Genomic DNA, 25,591 nt, shown 5'->3' with positions numbered 1-25,591 from the left:
AAACGGTTATCGCAAATTGAACAAAACGGCAAAATTTTACACTTATACTAAGAGATATAGTAATAAATCACCTATCAAAGAGCCATTCTCTTCATTATTAACATGGTTCAAAGGAGTATCCAGCCCCTCTCCCCCCTCAGAGAAAAACAAACCAACTATATCCAACGAGATAAATGATAGATGCAAAATTTTAATTTAAAAGATAGATGCAACATGGTTTTGAGCAAAGCCACATTTTCTGAGAACTCGACTACCCCTTTCCTCTTCCAAACTGAGAACAATTTTTACAAACTGTAGATACTACTACTAAAAACTCACCGCAACACCAAGCCGCCTGAGACCAACACAGCTACGCACGCTCCTCCCCCAACCCAATCTATTCAAAGCCCCCCTCTTTACACCCTCACAGGAAGTTCTCATTTCCTTAGATCTTTCTCTATGACATCCTTCCACCCCAGAAGAGGACGACCTGCTTTCCGTTTAGTTCTAGATGGTTGGCTAAAATGGACAATCTTCGGCAATCTGTCATCCTTCATCCGCAGAACGTGCACTAACCATCTCAACCTTTCTTTCATTATAGACCTAGAAATCGTGACTGAACCACATTTTTCATACACCCTACTGTTTGAAATACGATAAGTCAGCCGAGTACCCAGAACTATCCGTAGGCAATTTCTCTGGAAAACATCTAGCAAATCTTCATCCGCTTTTCGGAGCGCACATGCTTCAGAGCCATATTTGACCACTGTCATCACTGTACCTTCCAATATTCTAATCTTGGTTTGCAGAATAATCTTCCTATTCTTGCTATATTTTTTTAACCGCGAAAAAATAACCCGAGCCTTGGTTATTCTACTTTTAAAATCTTCACTGCTCCCACCGTCTTAACTAATGATAATACCAAGGTAAGTGAAGCTGCCCATTTGATCAATTTTTTCGTTACCCAACGTCACCTCTTCATTTTCACTTATTCCTAGCCTAATTGATGAAAACATCAATTTTCAGGCGTATTCTAGCAAATTGAACTCGCAAAACCTCTAAAAGTTCATTCGTTTTGCTCACACTTTCATCTAGGATGCTTAAATCATCAGAATAGTCTAAGTCCAGGAGTGTTTTTCCTCCCCATTTGATTCCGTGGTCTCCCATTGCCTTTCTTGTGCTCCTTAAGACAAAGTCCATCAAAATGATCCATATAAAGGGGATAGAACACGCCCTGCTTAAGTCCTGATTTAATACAAAACCAGCTGCTAATCTCATTTCCTACCTTAACCGCAGCAGTGTTATTCTCGTACAGAGTACTAACCACTTTAATGTATTTGTCTGGTATATCATACAAGGATAAGACCTTTGCTAAAGCTCTTCTATCAACAGAATCGAAAGCTTGCCCTCTAATGTATAAAAAAAAACTAAACTTGCCTTCTAATGTATTAAACCGAAACTAAAATGGGAACAGTAAATGCAATGGACTGAAGGTGTTTGATAACTCAGGCACTTATCAACCTAAGAGTAAACACTGGTGGACTAATCCTCTACCTTTTCTAAAACCACACTATTCTTTTCTTAAAACTTTGTTAACAGCATCTTTCATCTCTCAGTATTACTCAGTAATTAGCCACCTAGAGAGACCAGACTATTGCCTCGATAATCACCACGCTCACTTTTATCATCTTTCTTATACTAGACCTCCGTTGCCTGTGCAACGGGAAGTGTTGCAGCAACTGTGCCCTGTTCCTTAGGGCACAGTTGCGGAGCAACACGTGCAAACCGGGAAATCTGAAAGAGATACGGAAATAACGTCTTATAGTTTTCTGCTTAACTTTTGATGGTCTAAACTAGGAAAATATAAAACAAACCAAATTCACCAAAAAATTTAAATTGCCCCGAGGGCATGACAAAACTTCCAAATAGAAAAACCCAAAGAAGGAATTTTATTTCGGAGAAACTATTGTAAGCTCCAGTTGTTAGGAGATCGAGACCTGTCGAACCGCGTTGGAAAAAAAATTCTAGCTGGTCCAGAACAGAAGTTACCTCTAGAACGTCGAAACTTCGGAAATTATTTCTTAGAGAACGAAGCAACTTGGTATATAGAACACTTCACTTCTTCTTGCATACTTTTCATAGCACTACTCGATAAAAATATAAGAAACATCAAAATCGAAAATTTGAGAAAATTCCAAAAAAAATCGGAACGAGATGTATTTTTTCGGAATTATTTCCGGGAAATCTGTAAGAGCTACGGAATTTTGTGCTCCGGTTCTCGAAGAGCCAAATGAAAGTTCTACATGAGTTCAGCATAACTGTATTTCTAACAAGTTTATTTCCGAAGCTAGGGTCGTCTTAACTTGACGCCAAACATCGAACGCACAGTTTCTAAGAAAAAAACCGTTTTATATTTTTTTATGGAAAACTGTTAGAAATTTTAGGAACTTCTCTGGAACTTTTTTACTCTGTTTCACGTTTCCCTTCCCTGTGAAAAATCTCAAATTTTTAACTCTTACCACTTCGGAGCTACAGGTCGCTGATCACGGTGAAAAAAAAAAAAAAAAAAAACAAAAAAAAACTACGAAAGCAGTAGTGTTGCTCCGCAACACAATTAAGGTTTTCCTAAAATCGTTAGGTACTTCCCCCTTTTCAAGAATCATATTCATAATCTTCAGTAACTTATTTCTAGCCTCAGAGCCACCATATTTTGCAAACGGCCTTTATTAGTCGTGTTGCGAAACAACACTGCTGCATTTGTCACTGCTTTTGTTTGTTTTTGTGATCCGCACGATAACAGAAACATATGAAATCTATTATCGTTCCGACACGGGGATCACGGAACAGATCACGGTTTGAAATATATACAGTAGCCTAAGTTTTCCAGGAAATGATTTTTTTAAATAATTTTTAATTAAAATAAAATAATTAGGGGCATCAAGCCATGGCTTCTTGTAGATAAAGCCAAGACAGATAGTCCGGATGAGAGGCAAATCTGGCATAAGCCCTTTTTTAGGATTGTATAAAAATGATGTTGTTTCACTTGTTGATCGATAAGTCTATCATCCATCCGTCCACATATAATCCAGAAAAAATTGAAACTATTTTCTTCTAGCGTACCAAATAGTACAAACAAGAAGTAAAAAGAAACTGCATCAGCTCCAACAAGATTTCTATTGACTAATTGATGTCAAATTCCTGTATCTTTTCATGATTTAAAGAAGTAATTCTGGTAAATTCATGCTAGAAACCAGAAATTCGGCTATTTTTCGCTTTTTATAAATCGTATTTTCCATTTTAATTAAATTTTCAAAATGTCGTACGCATAAATAGTTTTGCCCCTGAGACAGACTGAAACAAGTCCAGCTGAGATCCGAAACTTGAGTAAGGGGAACTAGATCTTCATGTTCTTACCATAAGGACATCTACCTAAAGTGACATTCCAAATGATGTATGTGGGGTGAGGAAAGCAAAATTCTTGGCATCAGAAAATCTTCCTCAAACTTGTCCGGTCTCGACCATAATTGACGAGAAGTCAGAGTTTGTGTTCTAATTGCACCTTGCAGGGTTGATACCCAACCCAGCCACTCTGGAGGGAAAAGGAAGTGGGATCCTCAATTCTGAAAATCCCACCCTCCAGAAGGTGTTGTAAGTATACAAAATGTCAATTGGGTTAATATCCCAATTGTGCCTTTTCGGAGTACAGTCCCAATCCAAATTCTGTAGGGAGAGGGGTCCCTACATTTCTGTCCCCAGTATATCCACAAGAAGAGAACATCACATTTCAACCCAATTAGTTGGGGATAAAAAAATAGTGTGTTAGTTGTACTTCTTGACAATCCGGTCACAAATCCAACCTTGGTCGGTAGGGGGCTCTAATTAGTTGTCATCATAAATTCTAATCGAAGATCAATCGAAGAATGGGAGCGTCACACCTGGACTGTCGAGAAGTAAGAGATATTGTCCTAGGTGTGTATTTAGAGTTGCATGTTGCAATCTGGTTTCTGCAGAGAGGTGAGGGGGACTTTGGTTCTTATCATCACAAGATTCATCAGAAGGGGTTGTCAGAACTCAATCAAACTTGGGAGAAAGTAAGATTCCAGTTCTGGAGTTTGGAAAGCCCGTATTAAAACTAGTCGTTATGGTGAAAGGGAGTCCTTTCAATCTTGTCTTCGCGACATCTACCAGAAAAGATTGTCAGATATAAATCAAACTTGAAAAGGTTAAAGCTTGTAATTCCAAAAAATTCAGACATCTACTAGAGCAATGTATTGGATTTCAAAAGTTGAGTAGAAAATGAATAAACTTCCTGGCTGGGTGTTTGAATGGAAGGGGGGGGGGTTAGAAGTAAGTAAATTTCAATAATTGGTGCATCTAGCACACGGGATGACTGATTAATCATTTGGTTGAGAAGCAATGGTCCTGGTTACAACACTTGGGAGTTCGGAATCGATTATACCTTTCAATGAGACTAGATAGGGAGTCTCTAATTCTATTCACGAGCACATCTACTAGAATCAGACGCCAAATCGTAGCCAAGGCTGGTGGGAAGTAAGAACTGGGTCCTAGTTGTGCTGTTTTTAGGATCTGCATTTGACCCAGCATCACGGGGGGATATGGTGGTGTAGGGGTTTCAAAATGTCTTATGATTAGCCCAAATTAATACGTGGGGATGATGGAATTCAATAAACCAAACTGATCAAAAGCTACTTATGGTTTCAATTATGCTAATTATGGTTTCAGCCGCGAACATGTACACAGAGTGATTGGTAACGTTTTCGTTGAACGTTGAAGAGACAGATGATATTGCTATTATGGCTGGTCACGATGTGCCATGTGTTTGACTGGGGAATATATCCTCAGCTTTTTTAAGTGCTAAGAATCGTGGTCTAGATAGATCAATTTTACGATGCGTATACATAGCAGGCTGTTATTAAAGTTTCGACGCGGGACGGATTTATAATCTCGAATATTGTACTACGTATCTGGAAAGGGATTAGGCAAGTTGGCGTGCCTTCACCTCCACTATACCGTGTAACAATAGTATGTTGATGGCTCAGAAGAAAGTTCGTACGACATCTGTTACCGAGGTCTTCACCTGTCGCTTCTGAATTATGCTGACGATATATTGGATGTGAGCAGGATTATTTTGGACACTTGAAGAAAATTTTGTGTTTTGTAGGAAGATAGGACTGAAATTTAACGCTGAGGAGTGAGATTCATGCAATTGGTAAATCACGGAATCGGCCCTCCCTGGATATATTTGTCTAGATAGTCATCCGGTGCCACTATCACCAAGCATCAATTACCCTGGACTTCCTATTGGGAGTGATTTGAGATTACCCGATGGTTTTTGCTAGAATTTTTAGGTTCAAAGCTTCGTAAGACACACGGTGTACTTGATCAGTGTAAAGCTCCATAGACATATAAAGGAAGTATACTATCAAAAATCTAAAATGCATTTGCTGTGCCCCCTCTGCTTGCTCTGTCACCTTTTTGGAATGTATTTATTATTTCAGATAAGTGAAGGCTGCAGTCTTTGTTTTTTTGGTATGTAAAGTTCTTACTTGGAATACCTCTGTGGGCCAGAAACCAACGCCTAGTTTCTTTGTATGGGTCATAGTTCCTATCAAGGGCATCGCAGAACGGATATTGCGGTTTGATGAATTGTTGGATCCGACGAATAGCTTGTTTACTGCCTCTCTGTAAATCGTTACTCGAAGAATTTATTATTATTATTATTTTTATTAAGTGTGTTTCTTTTTGAAGTTGTTGTGATAAGAAGGTGTTTTGTTCATTTTCTTTTTGTCTATTTTTTTTTCTCTTTTTTATTTACTGTGTTTATACCATGTGTGTTTTTCGGGTAATAGATCTATTGATTGATTTCTCAGCAGTTATGAACCATGGGTCACAACCGCTGCAACAACTCACAGGTTCTTGGCACGAGAGATCTAGTTGCAAATTTTGTTAAACAGGCAATCTAATTGACAGCACTTCAATTTGGCTATTTTCGCATAAAGCCTAGTTATCACTACAAATTTGATGTTTGGTAACCTTCCAGTTTCTCATCATTCTCATAATTTGATAGATTAAGAAAGCAGAAGCTGTACCAGCAAAAATTCTGCAAAAAACACAGATAATTTTAACGTATAGACTGACTGAGTATATTTTCGCTTCGACATCATATTGGGATTATTTTATCTAAACATCACATTTTCCCGACAAATTCAATAAGGATCGATTTTATGGACAAAATATAATACAAAGTTCATTCGGAAAAGAAAGAGAAAAAAAAAAAAAAAAGGGAACGACTATTCCAGATATTCTCACTCTTTAGATTATAAACACTGAACAGCTACAGATAGAAACCATGAAGGGAACAAAAACGATCTTAAAATAAACCTCAGAAAAAAAAAACAGAATGAAAGTGGCTGTGAATCAAAGAATGATCCTTTTCTCTGTCTTAGGCGTTTCTATGAGATAGACAATATGACTCAATATATTATCCCAGCAAAAATTCTAGGCAAGCATGGAGGAAGCAGGGCGACCTTATTCACGCAACTAGGGTTAGACTTTCTCCTGCTAATAAAGCGTAGTATCACTAGTAGTCGAATTTACGATAATTTCAATAGAGGTAAACGCCCAACGAAAGGATGGAGGGCGGATGTTGTAATCGCAGGGTCGATGCCTTTTGAGGACCCAAGATGACCCGATTTATTGCTTTTTTTTGTTGCATATAGATTACGCAAGTTAACTTGAAATACGGTGTTCAATACTGTGTTTTCTCTTACAAATTTAATAGTACAATTTCAATTCTTCTGTTGACGGTCCACGTGGGTTAAGAGATTTCTACACAAAATCTCCCTAATAAAACCAAATCATTGCAATATCCACCCACTGTCGTATAACCAATCGACTTACTCAAATGAGGAAGTATAAACAATTTTAAATGAGAAGAAGTCTAATCATTTTCCTGACCATTTTGAATTATACTCGCATGAATCAATTAAAGAGTGTGCTCAAGGAGCTGGCTCTTGCAACCCCTCCTTGAATCTTCATTAATTAAAAAAAAAAAAAAACTTCCACAAAACAAGTTTTTCAAAAAAAGTAAAGAGCTCCATTAAGCCAAGAATGAGGAAAAATAAAGTCAAAAAGCTTCCAAGCGTAAAACTACGACAAATCACAATGAATAAATAAATGAAACCCAAAACGAACAGAAATTACTATACATAGCCAAGTCAAACTCAAAACGAGAAAATCGAGAAAAAAATTAACATGATTAGGACTGATAACCCAAATGCCTTCTCAAAGAACTGAACACAATTTGTGCTTTACTGAAAAAAAATGTCAATTTAATTGACATATACTGATATTTATTCCTTGAAGTTATGAAAAAATTTTATTTATGAAAATAAGAAAAATGATAATATTTCAAATGTATTTTGTTTCCAGTAAAGTGCAAATTGTGTTATGGTCTTAGAAGGCATGGGGGTTATCAGCCCTACTCGTGTTAATTTTTGCTCGTTTCGAGTTTTACTTGACTATTTATTGTAATTTCTGTTCGTTTTGAGTTTCAATTATTTATTGACTATTTGTGGTAGTTCTACGCTTGGAAACTTTTTGACTTTATTTTTCCTCATTCTTGGCTTAATGGAGCTCTTCAGTTTTCTTTGAAAAACTCGTTTTGTGGAAAAAGTTTTTTAAATTAATTTCGGTTCGTTTTTTATTGAAATATTATTTTTCATGGAAAAAATAATATTTAATATCTTTCCAGTTTTTTCCTATAAGAATCCATAGTATGGGTTGCTATTTATATGCTGGAGAAACTTTTTCATCAATTTTTAATCCTGACACAAAGAGCATTTTTATAGCTTCTGAAGTTGACATGAAAAATATAACCTAATATCATTCCCAAAAGGTTCTATCTATGCTCTTTGACAACTTGGATACACTTACACTTTTTTTATTTATTTAGATTGTAAGAGCAGAAGTAGTAATAGTAGTATCCCCAAAAGTTTTAACTTATTACCCCTAGTCCTTCTCGATATATTGCTGAGGTGCCTTATTGGCAACCACAATTTGGTTGCCTTTTGATTTATTATGAAGTAAAATTTAGTTTTAAAGCATAATGGACCAATTACATAATTGTGGGGGGTTGACATGCCTAATACCCCTAAAGACATAGCTGCTGAACCGTTCTACTATGCTGAACAAAATGGTTGTCTCAAAATTTTGACTGGATGCGTTTGGAAAATGAAGGAGCTTGAGAGTAGGGCTGCTTGCCACCTAATCTCTCGTTACTCTTAAAAAGGACACAAGAAGGTATTTATAGTTATTATAGAGTGGTGCCGCCTATAATATTGCTTATATGTCCTTTTGAAAACCTGCATGCATACGTTTTTTTTTTCCTTTAATTGAAACTCCTAAACGTTCCCTAAAAGTTTCGTCTTAATACCTTCAGCGCCATTAGTTAAATTAACTGTAGTGGTAGTATTAAAAGTATAATATAATGCCTTCTGTCTAGTTCAAAATCCCCCAAAACTTATCCTTAAACCTCAATCTGTATGTTTATATACTTCTTGAAATTTTCATCTCAACGCTCTTAGCCCCATTATTAGTTGCAATAGGAGTAGTAGTAGTAGCAGTCAATGTAGCAGTAACAGTAGTATTAGCAGCAGTGTGTACATATTGCCTTTTGGTAACATGATCATCCGCTGAAAGTTCTCTGAAAGCAGCTGAGCAGCTATTCTCTGAAAGTTTCAACTTAATACCCAAATCAATTCTTGGGATACGCTATTTTGACAATGTGCATCCACATAGCGTCTTTGGGTTTGGATAAGCCCAAAGGGCTTATCATAAGATCTTTGGATTATTATTGAACAAATGGCTATCTTAAAAAAAAAATTTCGGATGCATTTATGGAAAATTAAACGTAGTGGGAGGAGGGGCGGCTGTCCCCGATCACTTTGACTAGAACATCTGATTTCCAATCAAATGAGCGCCCTCCAGAATTTACACAACTGATCTTTCCATAAAAACCTTATCTGCCCTCAGGGCATAAATTATAACCCTTACGCTGAGGGCTCTGGGTGGGGGGAAGTCATCCTCAAAGACATAATTTTCAGATCTTTCACCTTCGTTGAACAAAATGGCTATCTCAAAATTTTGATTAAATGTGTTTCAGGAATTGATGGGCATGGAGGGGGGCTTGTTGCCCTCTAATCACATTTGACTATTAAAAAAGGCCCTTTCAATTTCCATTCGAAAAAGCCTTTTTTGAAGTTTCTACGCCAACGAATGGACATCTCAAAATTTATATTATAAGTATTTTGAGAAAATATGAGATGTCGGGGGGGGGCTAAATGCCGGTCAGGATTTAAAATAACAGCCAAAATTCATTAAGATCCGATCACCCACTCGTAAGTTAAAAATACCTAATTTTTTCTAATTTTTCCTCTCCCTCCAGCCCCCCAGATGGTCGAAACGGGAAAAACGACTTTACCAAGTCAATTTGGGCAGGTCCCTGACACGCCTACCAATTTTCATCGTCCTAGTACGTCCAGAAGCACCAAACTCGTCAAAGCACAGGACCTCCCTTCCTACCTCCCCCAAAGAGAGCGGACCCAGTCCGGTAACGTTAATCACGTATCTACGACATTTGATTATTCTAACCACCAAGCTTCATCCCGATCTCTGAACTCTAAGCGTTTTCCAAGATTTCCGGTTCCCCCTCCAACTCCCCCCAACATCACCAGATCTGGTCAGAATTTAAAATAAGACCTCTGAGACATAAGTTCCTTCTATGTATCAAATTTCATTAAGATCCGGTCACACGTACTTAAGTTAAAAATACCTCAAATTTTCTAATTTTTCCGAATTAACACCCCCCGCTCAACTCTCCCAAAGAGAGCGGATCCCTTCCAATTATGTCAACCACCTATCTAGAACTTGTGCTTATTCTTCCCATCAAGTTTCATCCCGGTCTTCCCACTCTAAGTGTTTTCCAAGATTTTCGGTTTCCAAGATTTCTGTTTCTCTCCCTCCAACCCTCTATGTCCCCGGATCCCATTCGAATTGAAAATGGAGCATCTGAGACATAAAATCTTTCTATATATCAAGTTTCATAAAGATCCAATCACATATTCGTAAGATAAAGATACCTCAATTTTTCACGCTTTCCAAGATTTCCGGTTTCCCCTCCAATTCCCCCCAATGTCACCGGATCTGGCCGGGATTTAGAATAAAAGATCTGAAGCACAAGATCCTTCTAGATATCAAATTTCATTAAGATCTGACCACCCGTTCGTAATTTACAAATACCTCCTTTTTTCTAATTTTTTTTTAATTAGCCCCCCCCCCTCCCAACTCTCCTAAAGAGAGCGGATCCGGTTCGTTTATGTCAGCCACGTATCTTGAACTTGTGCCTATTCTTCCCAACAAGTTTCATCCTGATCTCTCCACTCTATTCCAAGATTTCCGGTTCCCCCCTGCCCCAACTTCCCCCAATGACACTGGATCCGGTCAGGATTTAAAATAAGAGATCTGAGTTACGAGGTACTTCTAAATACGAAATTTCATTAAGATCCAACCACTCCTTCGTAAGTTAAAAATACCTCATTTTTTTCTAATTTTTCAGAATTAATCCTCCCTCCCCCAACTCCCCCAAAGAGATTGGATCAGTTCCGGTTCATTGTCAATCACGTATCTAGGACTTGTGCTTATTTTTCCCACCAAGTTTCATTCCGATCCCTCCATTCTAAGCGTTTTCCAAGATTTTAGGTTTCCCCCTCCAACTCCCTCCAATGTCACCGGATTCGGTCAGGATTTAAAATAAGAGCTCTGAGACACGATATCCTTCTAAACATCAAATTTCAATAAGATCCGATCACTTCTTCATAAGTTAAAAATACCTTATTTTTTCAAATTTTTCCTAATTAGCCGTCCCCCACTCCCCCCCCACGAACAGTCGAATCGAGGAAACGACTATTTTTAATTTAATCTGGCCTAGTCCCTGATACGCCTGCCAAATTTCATCGTCATAGCTTATCTGGAAATGCCAAAACTAGCAAAACCGGGACAGACCGACAGGCCGACCGACCGACAGAATTTGCGATCGCTATATGTCACTTGGTTAATACCAAGTGCCATAAAAAGGGCACTAGCGCTTCTAATTTCCGAATGAGCCCTTTTCATAGTTCTTAAGACAACTCCTTCGATACTAAGTACCCTTGTCTTGTCAAAAAAAAAAAAACAAAAAAAACACTGTGCCCACATCGCTCTTTACTTAGGCCTATGATATTACCTCTACCTAAACCTTATTCCATACTTTCAGTAGAGCTCTGATCAAAAGAAATAGCTTTAGACGTGCTTATTAATTACAACCTGACATAAAAAAAATATACTGGTTTTGACTGACTCCTAGTCCGTTGTATCTCTGCTCAGTTCGGTTCATTTTTCTCCACTCGATTCAGATCTAAAGAAAATTAGTTAACTTATTTTTGAGGAGCAAGGGAAATGAATACAAGGTCTGGCATATTCCTAGCCACAAGGGAATCAAATGGAAAGAGGCAACAGATCTGCAGGCAGGTAATTTAGCAGATATCCCACAGTTTAGTCCTCCTTTTAAGTGGAATACTAGAGATGCTTTGAAGTATAGAGCAAAGACCCATCATTCTTAAATGTTGTTTCTTCCATCCCAGTCTCGGGACTTATCCATAATTTGTTACTGACTGAAAGCTGGATATGTTCTTTTAAGTTGGGGGCTAGATTATTCTCCTCTTTGTCGACACTGACATCAATTTGATGAAAATGTTCAGTATATTTTGTTTGAGTGTCCGTCTTCTACAGGTAGTTGCAGCATCTTAAAGCAATATTGCCAGCGTGCAAAAATCCAAGAAACATTTTGGCTGTTATTATCCACCCTATTGCCCCATAAGAGGAAATCAGTAACTTTTATATATATTATTAGCATCTTAAGATGATAATTTATTAGTTCTTAGGCTGTCCATATCAGCTACAATAACTATTCTACAGCCCATCCCGGGAGGTCAAAAGACCTCCATGGCGTTCCTTAACTCGCTACATAGAAGAAGAAGAATACAAAGCAGTTTTTCTAAATCTATTTTGAAGCCAATTTAAGGCTGTCAACAGGCATTTGAGCCCTTGGTAGAACCAAAATATACTCAGAACACCTTTTATACCACAAATTTCAATTTTTTCTAAATAAATATACTTTAACACCTTATATAATACTTTAACAGAAGTGAACTTTTTATAATACGTATACAAAAATCCAGTTGAATAAATAGTTTATACTCTAAGTTAGTAATCGCATTAAAAACTAAAAATAAGACACTGAGTAAAATGATAAATTTCACAGAAGTACTCTACTGACATTTATTAAAAGAGATGAAAATGTATTATATAATAAGTGAAAAGAAGATAAGTTGTTGTCAAATATTCTCGGGGGCCTAAATCTGTATTATCCATCAAATCTTAGGTTCGGCTATCCATATCTTATTCGCGTTGAATAGTCCAACACAAATTTTGAAAAAAAAAAATGGCACTTTAAAAGACTGACTTTGACATCCTCCTCAACAATAACGCTGAAAGAAGTATTCTAAGGATTATACAGCTACGAAAAATAACTATAGAGCTATTAGAGTAAGATAATTTATCTTACTTTTATTCCTACTCCTCAAAAAAAAAAATAATTTGACAGTGCCACATGACTCGTGACTTTTTTTTCGTTTTGATTTCATTTAATCGGAATATAAGTTCAAATCACTATAGCTACATATTATTCAATTCAATATAAATTGGAAATAAAACAGAAAATATATGAATAAAAATTTGTTAATACACAATAACCAACGCAAGGAGTAAAAGCAATGTACCACTCCGTAATGATCACTTTAATCCCAAATAGTTGACTCTCCATCCCCAGTTAAGTTACACTAGGCCACAATTTTTCACTCCACAGTAAGAAATACTACGCACTTTTTCCTAAAACATACCTGGAACTGTCTTCGACAAAATAAGGAAAGAGTAACAATGGAATCTTACCTCCAGATCTTTTCCTTTATTTTTGAAGAGACGCGTATGATCGCTATCGGCCATTTCGGTAATAGACTTTCCCAGTACACTTCTGAAAGAAAAGACCTTGTAAAGTTTGGAAGGTAAAAGTTTCAACAGAAGCAAAAAATTAAGGAGATGTAACGCGCACCATAAAAACTAGAAATGAGCTGTTGTACATAACCCTAGCTGACAGATTTGGGCCGTTCATATGCCACTTTGGCCAAGTTTGTCAATACAAACAAGGGAGAATTTTAATAAGATTAAGTGTTGGTTCTATATTTTAACGCAATACTATTCTGGTGGACATTTTTTTAAGAACAAACTTCTTTAAAAAAAACTTTAAATTATTTAGTTCACGATGGTAAAAAAGCTTTTGCATTTTTTTCTTTTTTTTGTACTAATCCTTATTTTTGGCAATATCGTTATGAAAATATAAAATAAATTAAACATAGTAATTTGGCACCAATACCTCAAAACCGTAAAAAGTGGACGAGTGCTGATAGGATTCTGAAAAGCTTACTTCATGTGCTTTACATAAGATGCTTTGCATGGATTAGTATATTATATAAATGTTTATCTTGATTAAATGGTCAGAAGTTTTGACATGTAAAACAAGTTCTACATAAATTAAACCCTCGGATAAATTAAAACTACGATACAGAGGGAATCTTTCATATTATTTCTTATACAATCTATATAGGAATCCTGAAGATATATATATATATATATATATATATATATATATATATATATATATATATATATATAATCTTGTATTTATTTTACCCCCTCGGTGGCAGGGAGCATTAAAAAAGGAATAGCAGTTGGAGTTTTACCCTTGATCTAGAGAATCATTAAGCCATACCGTAAAGGGCTAACTTTAGTTAGAGTAATACAATTTAAAATCTCAGGAAATACGAATTAGTTAAAGTAGCAGATACGGGAACTCTAAATTAGAAACAACTTAGTCAACTGATGGTTCTTCGATTGCCCAGTCAAGTGTATTATTTGAATATCGAAAAGCGGAACATAGAAAAACATAGAAAAGCTAACACCACAATAAAAGCAAAGCTTAATAAAACAAAACAAGAGAAAAGACAAGTAAAATGTACAAATAAATCATAAACGACTCATCAATAGGAATTTCCTCCTGCACCTTAAAGTATCACTTCTATCAAATCACTTGTTATCATTCAGCGTTTGCATTAGCCAAACGACATGTTTATTACAGCGTGTTAAACTATTTTAAAAGGCATAGCAAAAGTGTGCATTTTTAGAGCATGAATTGCATGTAAAATATGATTCCCAGCTTTTTTACATGCACATACCCCTCGAATTGGTGTATCCAATCGAACGCTGATTATCAGTGTTCGACTCAACTCCACGAATCCCTGTTATCAATTTTTATTTATCAGAATATTCTGGGAGATCACCATGGAGTACTCTAGATTTTACTGAGACCGATATTTCAAAGAACTTAGCACTAGCGAAAAACCAAAACCGATGATGCAGCATGGAAACACTGTTTTATTTTATTGCCTATAGTTCGAAACTAAAAATTAGAAGTGGTAACCTTGCTTCAAATCAAGCACGATATCGAACCTTATTTAGAATAAGTACAATATTTTCGCTGAAATACTACTGCACGTATTATATTAGGCAATTGTACAAAACTCCTTTTCAAAACTGTCTCAAAAAATAATTTCTCACATCTCTTACATTCATTTCCCCCACCCCAAGAGCCCTCAATATAGACAAAAGAACGACAAAAAGAACTTTTATGGACAGATCAGCTCTGATTTTATCATTTAAATTTCTCTTTATTCCACGAAAGCCTGAATGGGGCCTTAAACGTGTTCTCTTCTTTTTTTCAAGAGATAACTTATACAATCAGGCAAAACCCGTAAACAGAAAGAAATGCGAAGCACACGAGAAAAGCGTAAATATATCATCCAGATCATTCACAGGCTCCCTTACCCCCCTCCCTAAGAGATTGGGAGAAAAACAAACAAAACGGACAGACAACCAAAATAGAGACTCTGGAAAAGAAAAAAACGAAGATAAGTAGTAAATGTCAAACAATTCAAGAGTGCATAAACAGTAAAATACTTACCAGGCCTTGGGGTAAATATCTTGGATCAGCAGCTTTAATCCAAGAACTAGCAACGTGCATCTTGTAATAGTTGACTGGACGGTATGAATTAAATAGTATTTCAAAATACATGGACACGCTATATGTAGGAGCCCACAACTGCCCAAGGACCCATCAGAAGAAGAAGAAATGATAACAAAAGGACCTGGTGAAGTGGTAATACAACTTTCAATAGGAGTTAATTCAACGGCGGCAAATCTTTTCCCTTCTTTAAATGTATTCTTTTTCCCCAGAGTACTTGACATGACACTTTCTTTTCTTTGAAAACATTCAGTTGACTTTTGGTCTTCTTTAAAACATAACAAGCAGCCGATTAACATCAAAGTAGTCCAATCTTTGCAAAGCTCTTCCATGTTGATTTTGCTAGTTTTCTTTCAAAAACTTTAAAATGATCAATAAAGAAAAACTTTTGCAATGGGTTGTAAGATATATGAAGAAATGACAGAGATAAAAGTTTTACCATGGAATTCTCATTCAAATGGTTAGGATAGAACAGACAATAAAATGCATAAGAAATCTTGATTTTTTTTTTTTTTTTTTTTAGTACGCTTTCTTCTACGTAATTATTCGAACGACACTAAAATTGAGGAAAATGACCTCCTCAATGCAATGACCTCCGATAGTACAATCTTTTAAGCCATGAATAAACTTAATTGTTCAACCTATGGGTGAATTTCCTAAGATTTTTGTAGACCAGCCTCAGTTGTTGAATTTTTTACTTTTGCTTTAATTTTTCAAAAAAAAAGAGCTGTACTTGCTTCAAAGGTCACTTTCCAAGGAAAGTGAAAGCACTCGACAGGAGTCATTTTTTTTAGTCATCTGGTAATCTGAGTAAATTTTCCATTACTCTTTCATAATTTGAAAACTCAGGGGCCTTAAACGCTTTCAAATGGGGTGAAACAAGGCTCATCAACTGGGTCACGGTCAAGCAGTAGTCAAGCTTTTGGTCTATATTCGTCTGGCAAACATCTAGATGCAACTTTTTTTTTAAATAAAGAAATCTCCTTGGAAGGTTTTTAGGGGCTAAACTGAACGACATAAAAAGCAGATCTATTTTGTAGACCAAAGAGATCATTATGGATATTTGATGATGATCCAAACATTAAAAAGGTTCAAAAACAGACCTGTCAGAACTTAGTCCCGAAATTCGCTTGTGAAGAGGAGTGTTTTGACTACGTTTCTATAATGACTATCTTTCTGAGTATATTTCTAAAGGCTAAATAACCTTATACAGAAGTCTTTACCCCATTGATTGAGATTCGTAAATGAGAATATACCAGAAAATTACACTAGTGTGGACGTATATGGAAACTTAACTGAGCATCTGAGTTTCTAACAACATATTTCATTGCATATAGCCAAGCCTCAGTTTCTACTGCATTTACCCCACATGAAAACAACCAATCGACGACAGTTATACCTGGTAGGGATACAACTAAGGATTCTAATCGACAAATTTTATTAACGTAAACTCTTAAACCAGTATAAGAAATAGCAACTAGACAAAACAGGTAGTATGGGAAGTAAATAAACGAATAAATGAATATCCACTTCATTTGGAATGAAAAAGCACCAATATTCTATAAACGTACTGAAAGCAGTTGACAAAAGACAGTTTCAGAACGAGGAAAAATGCAAACAAAAAATATAAACTCCTATGTGCTTTAATATCACTAATTGTGTTTGACATTCATACTTATAATAAAAAAAAAAGGAACACGTGGCATATACGGAGAAAATAATACTTCCAGATGACTAGACGCAGTAAAAATCACAAAGCCCAGTAACGTTCCGAATCAAATATATCATAAAGGTTATGGGGCCAAATATCATCGTTACAGCAATCCAGGTCACCCTGACATTTTTCTTTGCACCTCTCCAGTGTACTTTTAATGTCTTTGTACTTTGCTTCTAATCCGGCTTTGACGAGCTGATAACACTCTTCCAGCTTTTTCTTATCTTCAACTCCTTTCGAAATCAGTCCACCAGACACTTCAGATTTAATCCTATCTTTGTCATTATTTCTTCCAGCGAGTAATTTGAGCGTCTTCATATTTTCTTTGTTTTGTGCTTTGATACTTTTCATTATATCCTCCTCTGTTTTTTTCTTCCAATCTATTAAAATCAAGAGATTTTCATTGTGGGACTGTTTCAGTTCTTTAAAAGCACTTTTCCAGAAGGATTCAAAAGTTTTGAGCGCTATTGTCTTCTCTTTCTTCTTGCAATCAATTTCAGCGGCTACTCTTCTGTCAGCTGATCCTCGCTTTTCATCTGTTTCTTTAATATTCAAGGAAGAAATGGTTTTTACGATCCGCTTTTTCATTCCGTTTTCTTCCAATTCCATTGAAGAGCTGCTTAATGTTTTCTCAAGCTTGCTACGAACTTGTTTTATCTCTTTTTTGTACTCATCTCTCTTTTTAAAGACGGATTTAGCTTCAAGAATTTCTGTCAGTGATAAGAGAAGAAGTTCAGGAGGTACGAATGACCTTTCCTTAGCCACTGTCTGTTGCATTGGATTAGAGTTTGTGGATTTTACAGGGGTATGATTAGAGCTAGTGGGCTGGGCTAGAGCCGAATCTCCAGAAACTGAAGCAGACTTTGTCAAGGACTTGTCGAGTTCTGGTGTATTTGGTTCAGTGTCATCATTTATAGGTCGTATTTCTTCTGAGTCTTCCATAAGTCTTCTCAAAATTTTTTCTCTAATATCTAGCTGAGTTTGATATTTTATAGGATTGGATAATGCCATTACAATTTCACTATAAATATCTGGGACGTAATCTTTTACTATGATATGCACAAAAATAGTAGGTAAGCAAAGCGGCTGACCCAGTTCATTACGAAGACAGATATGCTTGTAACCTGAAGACATAGCATTGATAGGTAGAACCCGATGACCGATGAAGCGCCCCGACTCTTCATAAACAGCCAGTCGCAGGCAAGCAAGATCCGGGAAAACCACTTTGGGAAAAATAAAAGGATCCTCGTCGTACAACGGATTAATTCCATTCGAAGGTATAGTCTTTGTACGAAACTTTTTACGATATGTATCAACTGGAATTCCATACATTTCCACCTCAACAAACGTCCCAATCCTTTTATCAGAGAGAAGCTGCCCAGATATTACCTCGATAGAAACGTATGCAGCGACAATACCATCAATAGTTGACTGAGAAAAAGGGTCAAACCTTTTGTCTTCCCGTCGCATGAAGTCTGGTTTAAGAAGGTATCCACAGCGATTATTAAATTCAAATAAGGCTAAGTTTAGCTGCATAGGAACATCTATAGTCTGAAAGTTCAGTGCTACCATTTGGACACCTGTATTCCAAAAAACATGAGGCATAAAATTTGAAGATTCGACTCGAGTTCCACGGGGGTAAACTCGGCTTAATTGCCGTTTGTTATAGTTTACAAATTCAACTGGTTGCTCTTTTAAAATGGCCATAGCTTGCGTTTCAACAAAAGAGGACATTTCAAAATTTTTCTGTCGTAGTTCAGCCTGCTCAAAGGAATGAAAATGGACAGGTTGTACGTAGTTGACAAGGGCAGAAATTTCAGCACCTGCTTCAGTTTCTTTACCGGCAGTACCTTTTTCAGTCATTGTCCGTTGTCGCAGCTGCATTTGTTCTGTACTAAGTTCTTCTGCTTCTGAATCGCTTGGAGCTTCTTCCATTACATCGTCATCGCCGCCTTCTTCATTTTCATCAATGATATCAGGTTTTGTAACGACATCAGCTTTCTTTTTATTTTTTATTATTATCTTGCGCTTTAGCAGTGAAGGTGGGGGTAAAGGAAAGCCAGACTCGAGTGGATAACCGTCAATTGCCCCGTCGAGCAACATCTCCCCAAATGATTCTCGGCAATATTTGGCAATTTTGGCTTGATTTCTTTTGCTACAATGATTTTCAAAAGACAAAATAACAGGGTATTCACAGGTCTTGAAAGCAGATTCAGCAATAGCATCAATGGCATCTTTCGCTAGAATGTCCTGGACTAGAGTATAACCGTGCACTACAATTGGTTCATTGATAAATTTCCCATTCCAAAAATCGAGTTCAACACAGCGACAACCTGATAGTAAAGCTTGTCTATACATTTCTGACGACGACTTGCTCTTTAACTGGTGTCCATTTAGATACGTATTGTGCGAAGAATTGATAAAATAATGTGCTAAAGGCTCAGTCATATCGTTACAAAGATCAAGTTTATCGAGTTTTACCGGTAAACACTCTTCACTGATAAGATAACGCAAAAAACCTTCATGCGAAAGTAGCCCACGAGGTCCATGCGTTGTAGATGGTTCATACTGATTTACTATTTCTAAGGCCTTTTGCTTATTGGCGTAAGGATATAGCATTTCATTGAGTCGAGGATCTCTCTGCACATTATTTAAAAAATCTACTAATTCATCGCATGTTAAATACTTTTTCTTTTCCTTACACATTTGGGCAAAAATCTTATCAACTTCAGGACGGACCGTCAACTTGCGGTAAAATTGGTAAAAAAGGTCATAGGTAAAATCTTTTGGATCTATGATTTTCTCTTTACCTCCAACAGATTTGAAAACATCAGCCAATTCAAGCGCCCGTTCGACTTGTCTCCTATCTTCTTTGTGCGAGGCAAAATGTTTCACTACAGAACTAACTGGCAAGTATCCAGATCGGTCAACACTAAATAATAATCTCGTATAGGCTTTTTTGAGAAACATTTCAACTGATCCATTAAGAGCAAGCAGATTATAGGCCACTTTCAATATCTCATCACACCAAATTTTGGCAACATCCTTACTACCACAACTAAAATTCACAAACCGGACATTCACAAAGTCATTGCCATAACAAATTGTTACAGTTTTATCTTCAAGACTATCATTAGACCCAAAGTTAGCATGGTCCCTAACACTTTGATCCTTGGGAGTTTTAGCATATCTTCCTGTTCTTGTGTCCCGAATGAAACTTATATCCAAAAAATCTGTTTCACCGCGCTGCCCAGTCCAAGACAGGAAAAAACCATTTTCATCAACTTTCAATGTAACGGGGGTTAAAAGAGGCGAGTCTTCATCCCACTTGATAAATTTTTCACCTTTTACAAGAGATGGATCCAAAGATACAGGCTTCAGCTTCACTACATGAATTCCTTGCTTTGCACTCGCCATTTTCCTGCATAATTTTGATCGTTAAGATGACGAGAATATCAAGAGAACAATAAAAGTTGGGGAAGTTACCTTACCCTTTATATAATGTTTTTCTCTTTTTATAGGCTCTTGGTTTAAGGGGCAGGATCTTCACTAAAGAGGGCTATTACTACTACTAGCTTACCGCAGCACCAGGCCGTCTGGGGCTAACACAGCTGCGCACGCTCGCCCTCCACCGCAATCTATTCAGAGCTTCACTCGTTACCAATTTTCAACCTTAAGTTCCAATTTCCTTTAAACCCTTGCTTATGACTTCTTCCCGACCCATTAAGGGACAACCAAATTATCTTTTTGGATCCAGATGGATGGCCAAAAACACAATCCTTAAAATTCACAAATATTATTGGCTTTGACTAAAGATTAAACAGAAATGACCAAACTCCTGCCGACTTCTGCGACAAAATTAGTGGCAGAGAGATAAGAGCTTGTTAAAACGGCTGGAATCCTTAAAATCTACTTTAAAAATGAATGAAGTTTAAAAGTAAGCATTATATTCTATATCAGAGTCCCTCTACAAGTTAAACAGCACAGATTAAGCTGTTTGGTAGCACTAACTTTTAAGTTCAGTCTTACTATTATCTTCTCCTGCCGTTTAGATATTAATTATCCCATTCATAGAACTGAACCATATCTAGAGGACAAAACCAAAAAAAGGGGAGTTGAAAGCGCCATCTTCTCTAAAATTCAAGTTGACACTAGTATCAAATATTTTATTTCTAGTTCAACTGGAAAAGAATATTAAGGTAGATATCATTGCATATGTGGACATAGGAAGGTATGGAGGAGGCCGGTCATTTTGGTTAACCTTGGGAGAAGTATCCATGCGCACAGGTAAGCTCCCACAGCTTAGCTGTGCTAGCAACTTCTTTTTTAAAGATAAAGCAGGTATAAACACTGTTTTTTCTTTTTGGTTTTAATGGAATAATACGGATAAGAAAAATGGTCTTTTACAAGCGTAGAACTACTTAAAATTAGCATAACGCTACCCTAATTCATGCTAGCGTATGTATGGAAATTAATAAGCCAAGACAACTGTATATCAAAATTCTTTAGGGCGTTTTCAGTACTTTTGCACAATTCACAAGAATTGTGCAAAAAGGCTTTAGAACACAATCAAAATGGGCCAGGTAAAATATGATGCATAATTTGAATTATTGGTTAAAGGCTTTACTATGGAATGTAAAATTTGACACCCATGGGATAGCTAGTAGTGGTGTTACTGCACGGAGTTTCAAGGGGACATGAAAGTGACCGCACGTCCCAGATTAGGATGGAACGAGATTCAAAAACGAATTAAAATAGTTGAATATTAAACAAGAGGTTGACACGGCCAAAACTTTAAACAGGATATGAGAGGGCGAGCATTAGTCAGCGTGTCTATCTTACAAGGCTTAACACTGTGACGAGATTGCAGTAATGTGAGTTTTAAGAACTAGTGCTGGCCAAATGAGACAAATCCTGGACATATGCAGGTTATAGACTAGAGTAACAATAGACATTTTGACTGTAAACATGTGCCCCTTTTATAGATATCTTGTTTTGAGGTAAATTTAGAATCTAAACCATTTACAAACTCACATTGTTTCGTTGATCACTTTTTCTGTTTGACATACGAGGGCGTAAGTCGCTTTACCAAACAAAAAAAAATTATATATTGGTTTCCTAGTATACCACATTGATATTTTTTAAAGCTACGAGGCTTACTATTACCTAGTTAAAAACGTCAGATTGTTCAAGAATATAAATCAAATATGGTAATAAAATGAAAACTTTCCGCATTACAGTTTATCTGCAGAAAATTTCCACAATAACATCTATAATTGCCATAAAAAAAAGATGTATATTAAAAGGTAGTAAATCCTTATCAAAAAAGACGGGCCTCAGGTATGAAAAAAAAAATCCAGATGATAGTTTTTACTCAGTGAAATAGTCACATTTCATAACATTAGTTTAAAACATCTTCTTTATTTATTCTTAAAAAATTGACTGTTTTTATTCTTACTTATATTGCAGAAACTAATTAAAAAAAAAACTCAATGAAAGGATGTATAAATAGCCTGGCATTGTAGGTAAATTTATTAAAATGCTTACTGCCAAAGTTTATTTTTAACATTACGTGACTTGTACGCTATGCAAGGTAGCACAGCTCAGGGCAACATAGCTAGGACGACAAGCAGATCAAATTGACTGCAGCAGCAGCTTGATCTTTCGTCATCCCGCTATTCTGTGAGAATTATTAGAAAGATTGGTCTTTAACAAAAGCTCGATAATGTAGAATAATATTCTAAACATCTCAAGTACCTTCAATACGTTTCACATAAGAATTAAAAAAAAAAGTTGACGCCAGTTACAAGGTATCTGAAAACTCTAGCTTGAGACATTAATTACTTGCATAGACAATATGTGATATAGGTATTTGGAAATAGTGTCAAAAAATTAAAATACAACCACCCATTCACCCTCCAAAAATTTGTCTGCCTGAGAATGCACATTTGCACACAGCGCATATTAGAAAATTTGAATTCAGGGTAGAGCTTTCGAGGGTGAAAATTCGCTATTTTAGACATACGGTCGAAATTCAAAGAATTGCAGTTTTGAACTTGCGAATGCATCATTTGAAAGATCAGAACCTAAAGTATTTGGTCACGAACTAGGTTTATTTTTAAACAGCAAAAAAAATTAGTTAATTAAGCTTTTCCTAATTACTTCTTTTGAAAACGTAACTTAGACTCCCAAACATAATAATAAATGTCCCTTATAGTTATTTTGAAGAGAAGAGTAGAACATTTCCTCAAGTAGAACATTCACTATATTTTAGAATAACTTCAGACTATTCATCAAAGCCTATGTACATCAGAGTTTAAGTCACGTTTGAGCATAAGATGTTTTCTCCCCTTATGAAAATCTAAGCAGAGCCGAGTCCCAATCCACCCTGGTCTGACACATCTCTACACAAATGGAATGTGCAATTAAATTTACATTAAAATCAACGATTTCCACTTTAGAGTTTAGTTACTTGAGCATGGAATGGAAAGACCTTTCAAGCAGAATTTCATTCCAATTTTTCATCCATATCATCATATAACCGCTTCCAATCATTTCACGATCGTAAATCATTGGCGATTGAAGTTAAAGCTCCAAACGATCCTGAAATAGCAGCAAGGAGGAGTAACAATCTCCTGAAACAATAACTGGTGAATTTCAGTCAAATTCATCAACGAAGGGTACTTCATTATGGCATGCGAGGTGAAGGAGAAAAAAGGAAGTTCTTGTGAAAAAGAGTATGTTGAAATGATTGATTCACCCCTTCCAAATTCTGTTAAGTGATCTTCCTCAGAAAACCTGATGCCTTTTTGTACTGCTTCGAGTTTCATTCAAATGATCATGACGAAATTGAATACTCTTGAGTGAACCAGATTCTGCCTGATCCTGCAGTTTGTGGCAATTTTTTCAATTACGAGTTTCCATGCCTAATAACCAGTGATGCTTGGTATCAAGCGAGTTACATTCTTGTACTGTATATTCCAACATTTTGCAATCAAAATTAAAATATAAACTAGTTATTATACATATTTTACACCAAGCCATAAACGTGAGTGTAAGTCACAATATAAAGTTACCCAAACCATGGAATATGCTTTCGATCTAAATGGTACAAAGACAAGTTTTGTGTCAGATACACCTCTAATGAATACTGATTAGTATAAGCATTTGCCAGTAAAGAACAGTCACCACAGAGAAGAGGGATTCTCAAAAGAGAATAAAGCGAAGAAAACAAAATCCCTTAGCTGAGTGGAAGTCATATTTTTCTAACTAACCCGAAGAACCACCTTGTAGAGATTGGAAATGTGCTGATACAGTAAATTAAAGCTATTTTTTTCCTCTAATTATTGGTTTATGCAGATTCACAGAAAATTTTATTGTTACTTGGCAAATCAAGAAATCGATACCGAATTTTCACCCTTGACACCCTGTGCGAAAATTTTCTAGCTGAACCAATATCATTTTTTTTTTCTGGTAAAGCGGCTTCTGAGACACAGTTGTTCAGAGATTTAATTCCTTCATATTTTATTTCAACCCATCGTTAAAAGTTACGTTCTATGAGTTAATAGTTCTTTTTTTCTTGAATCATTACAAATGAAGAAATATGAAAACATTAGGATATATTCTCGTCACCTTATTGTAATGTATGGATTCTTTTCAAGGAGCCTCACTATTTTTTTCAGAGCTATTTTAACTTTACCAGCAAGTAAAAATATTCATAGCAACCAGGAAACACAAACCGAGGTTATTCATTCATCAGCTGCCTAATATTGTCGTACCTTCTTCAACCGGAGCTTTGGAAGAACGCAACCGAAGTTAAAACTTAGAAATTATCAACCAAAGTTTTAAATACTATTTAAGCAAACTATTTAATAAATAGTTTGCTTTTTTGAATTATTTCTAATAGAGAAACTCAATGCAATTCTAGCTGATATCAGCGATCTCAAAAAAATAATTCTCTCCCTCTAGCTCAGAGGCAGTTAAATATAATCTTATTTGCTATAAGCAAAAGTAAGGCTATATCATTTCCTTGAATAGTGTAATTGTCACAATTTTTCTAAAAAAAAAATCTAAACCCTTGAAAGAAATCTACCATTTCTATGAACTGAAGCTAGCCTTTACTGTCCAAAAAACAAACAAATTGTAAGATATAACCTCTAGTTCTAAGAGCAAAGAGGTTTACTTCTTTTAAGACAGGTAAATCTTTTAAGACAGTAACAACGGCAATCAAAGGGATAAAATTAACCCTTGACTGGGCTGCCCACTTAATTCAACAATCTGTCTTGGCTTTTTTCTACAATTGGCCATGACTTTGACTTTTCCCACAACTATTCCCTCTTTTTTAAATTCAAAAATTAAAGGCCTCGACCGAGATCCGTTGATTTTTGAATTTAAAAAAGAGGGAATAGTTGTGGGAAAAGTCAAAGTCATGGCCAATTGTAGAAAAAAGCCAAGACAGATTGTTGAATTAAGTGGGCAGCCCAGTCAAGGGTTAATTTTATCCCTTTGATTGCCGTTGTTACTGTCTCCCATTTATGCTACACCTTTCCGTGCATGTGTGTCCCTTCACAAATGCCGAACTAGAGTCGACTTATTTAATAAAAAAGGGGTGTATGGAGGACGGAGCATCTTTCTCATATAGGGGGAGC

At 36.2% G+C, this 25,591-nt stretch overlaps 1 protein-coding gene across 8 annotated transcripts in view; it reads right to left on the bottom strand.

Moving 5' to 3' along the window:
• The window catches only part of LOC136039780 (importin subunit alpha-5-like), an 85,271-nt gene that overhangs the window by 42,133 nt on the left and 17,547 nt on the right, over positions 1–25,591 (bottom strand). For 4 of the 8 annotated variants that reach the window (XM_065723679.1, XM_065723654.1, XM_065723670.1 and 1 more), the window contains exon 3: positions 16,651–20,364. In XM_065723679.1, coding sequence (XP_065579751.1) covers positions 16,980–20,360 — 3,381 coding nt within the window. In that variant the 5' untranslated portion in view covers positions 20,361–20,364 and the 3' untranslated portion in view covers positions 16,651–16,979. Of the gene's footprint in view, positions 1–13,044; positions 13,128–16,650; positions 20,365–24,575; positions 25,001–25,591 lie in introns of those variants that run through there. The other 4 variants (XM_065723697.1, XM_065723706.1, XM_065723689.1 and 1 more) reach the window with 3 other exon arrangements.

Source organism: Artemia franciscana, chromosome 2, assembly GCF_032884065.1.
Source record: "Artemia franciscana chromosome 2, ASM3288406v1, whole genome shotgun sequence".
NCBI classification, from domain to species: domain Eukaryota; kingdom Metazoa; phylum Arthropoda; class Branchiopoda; order Anostraca; family Artemiidae; genus Artemia; species Artemia franciscana.
The sequence above is the reverse complement of the archived record's forward strand: the minus strand, read 5'-3'. Positions and strand labels throughout refer to the sequence as shown.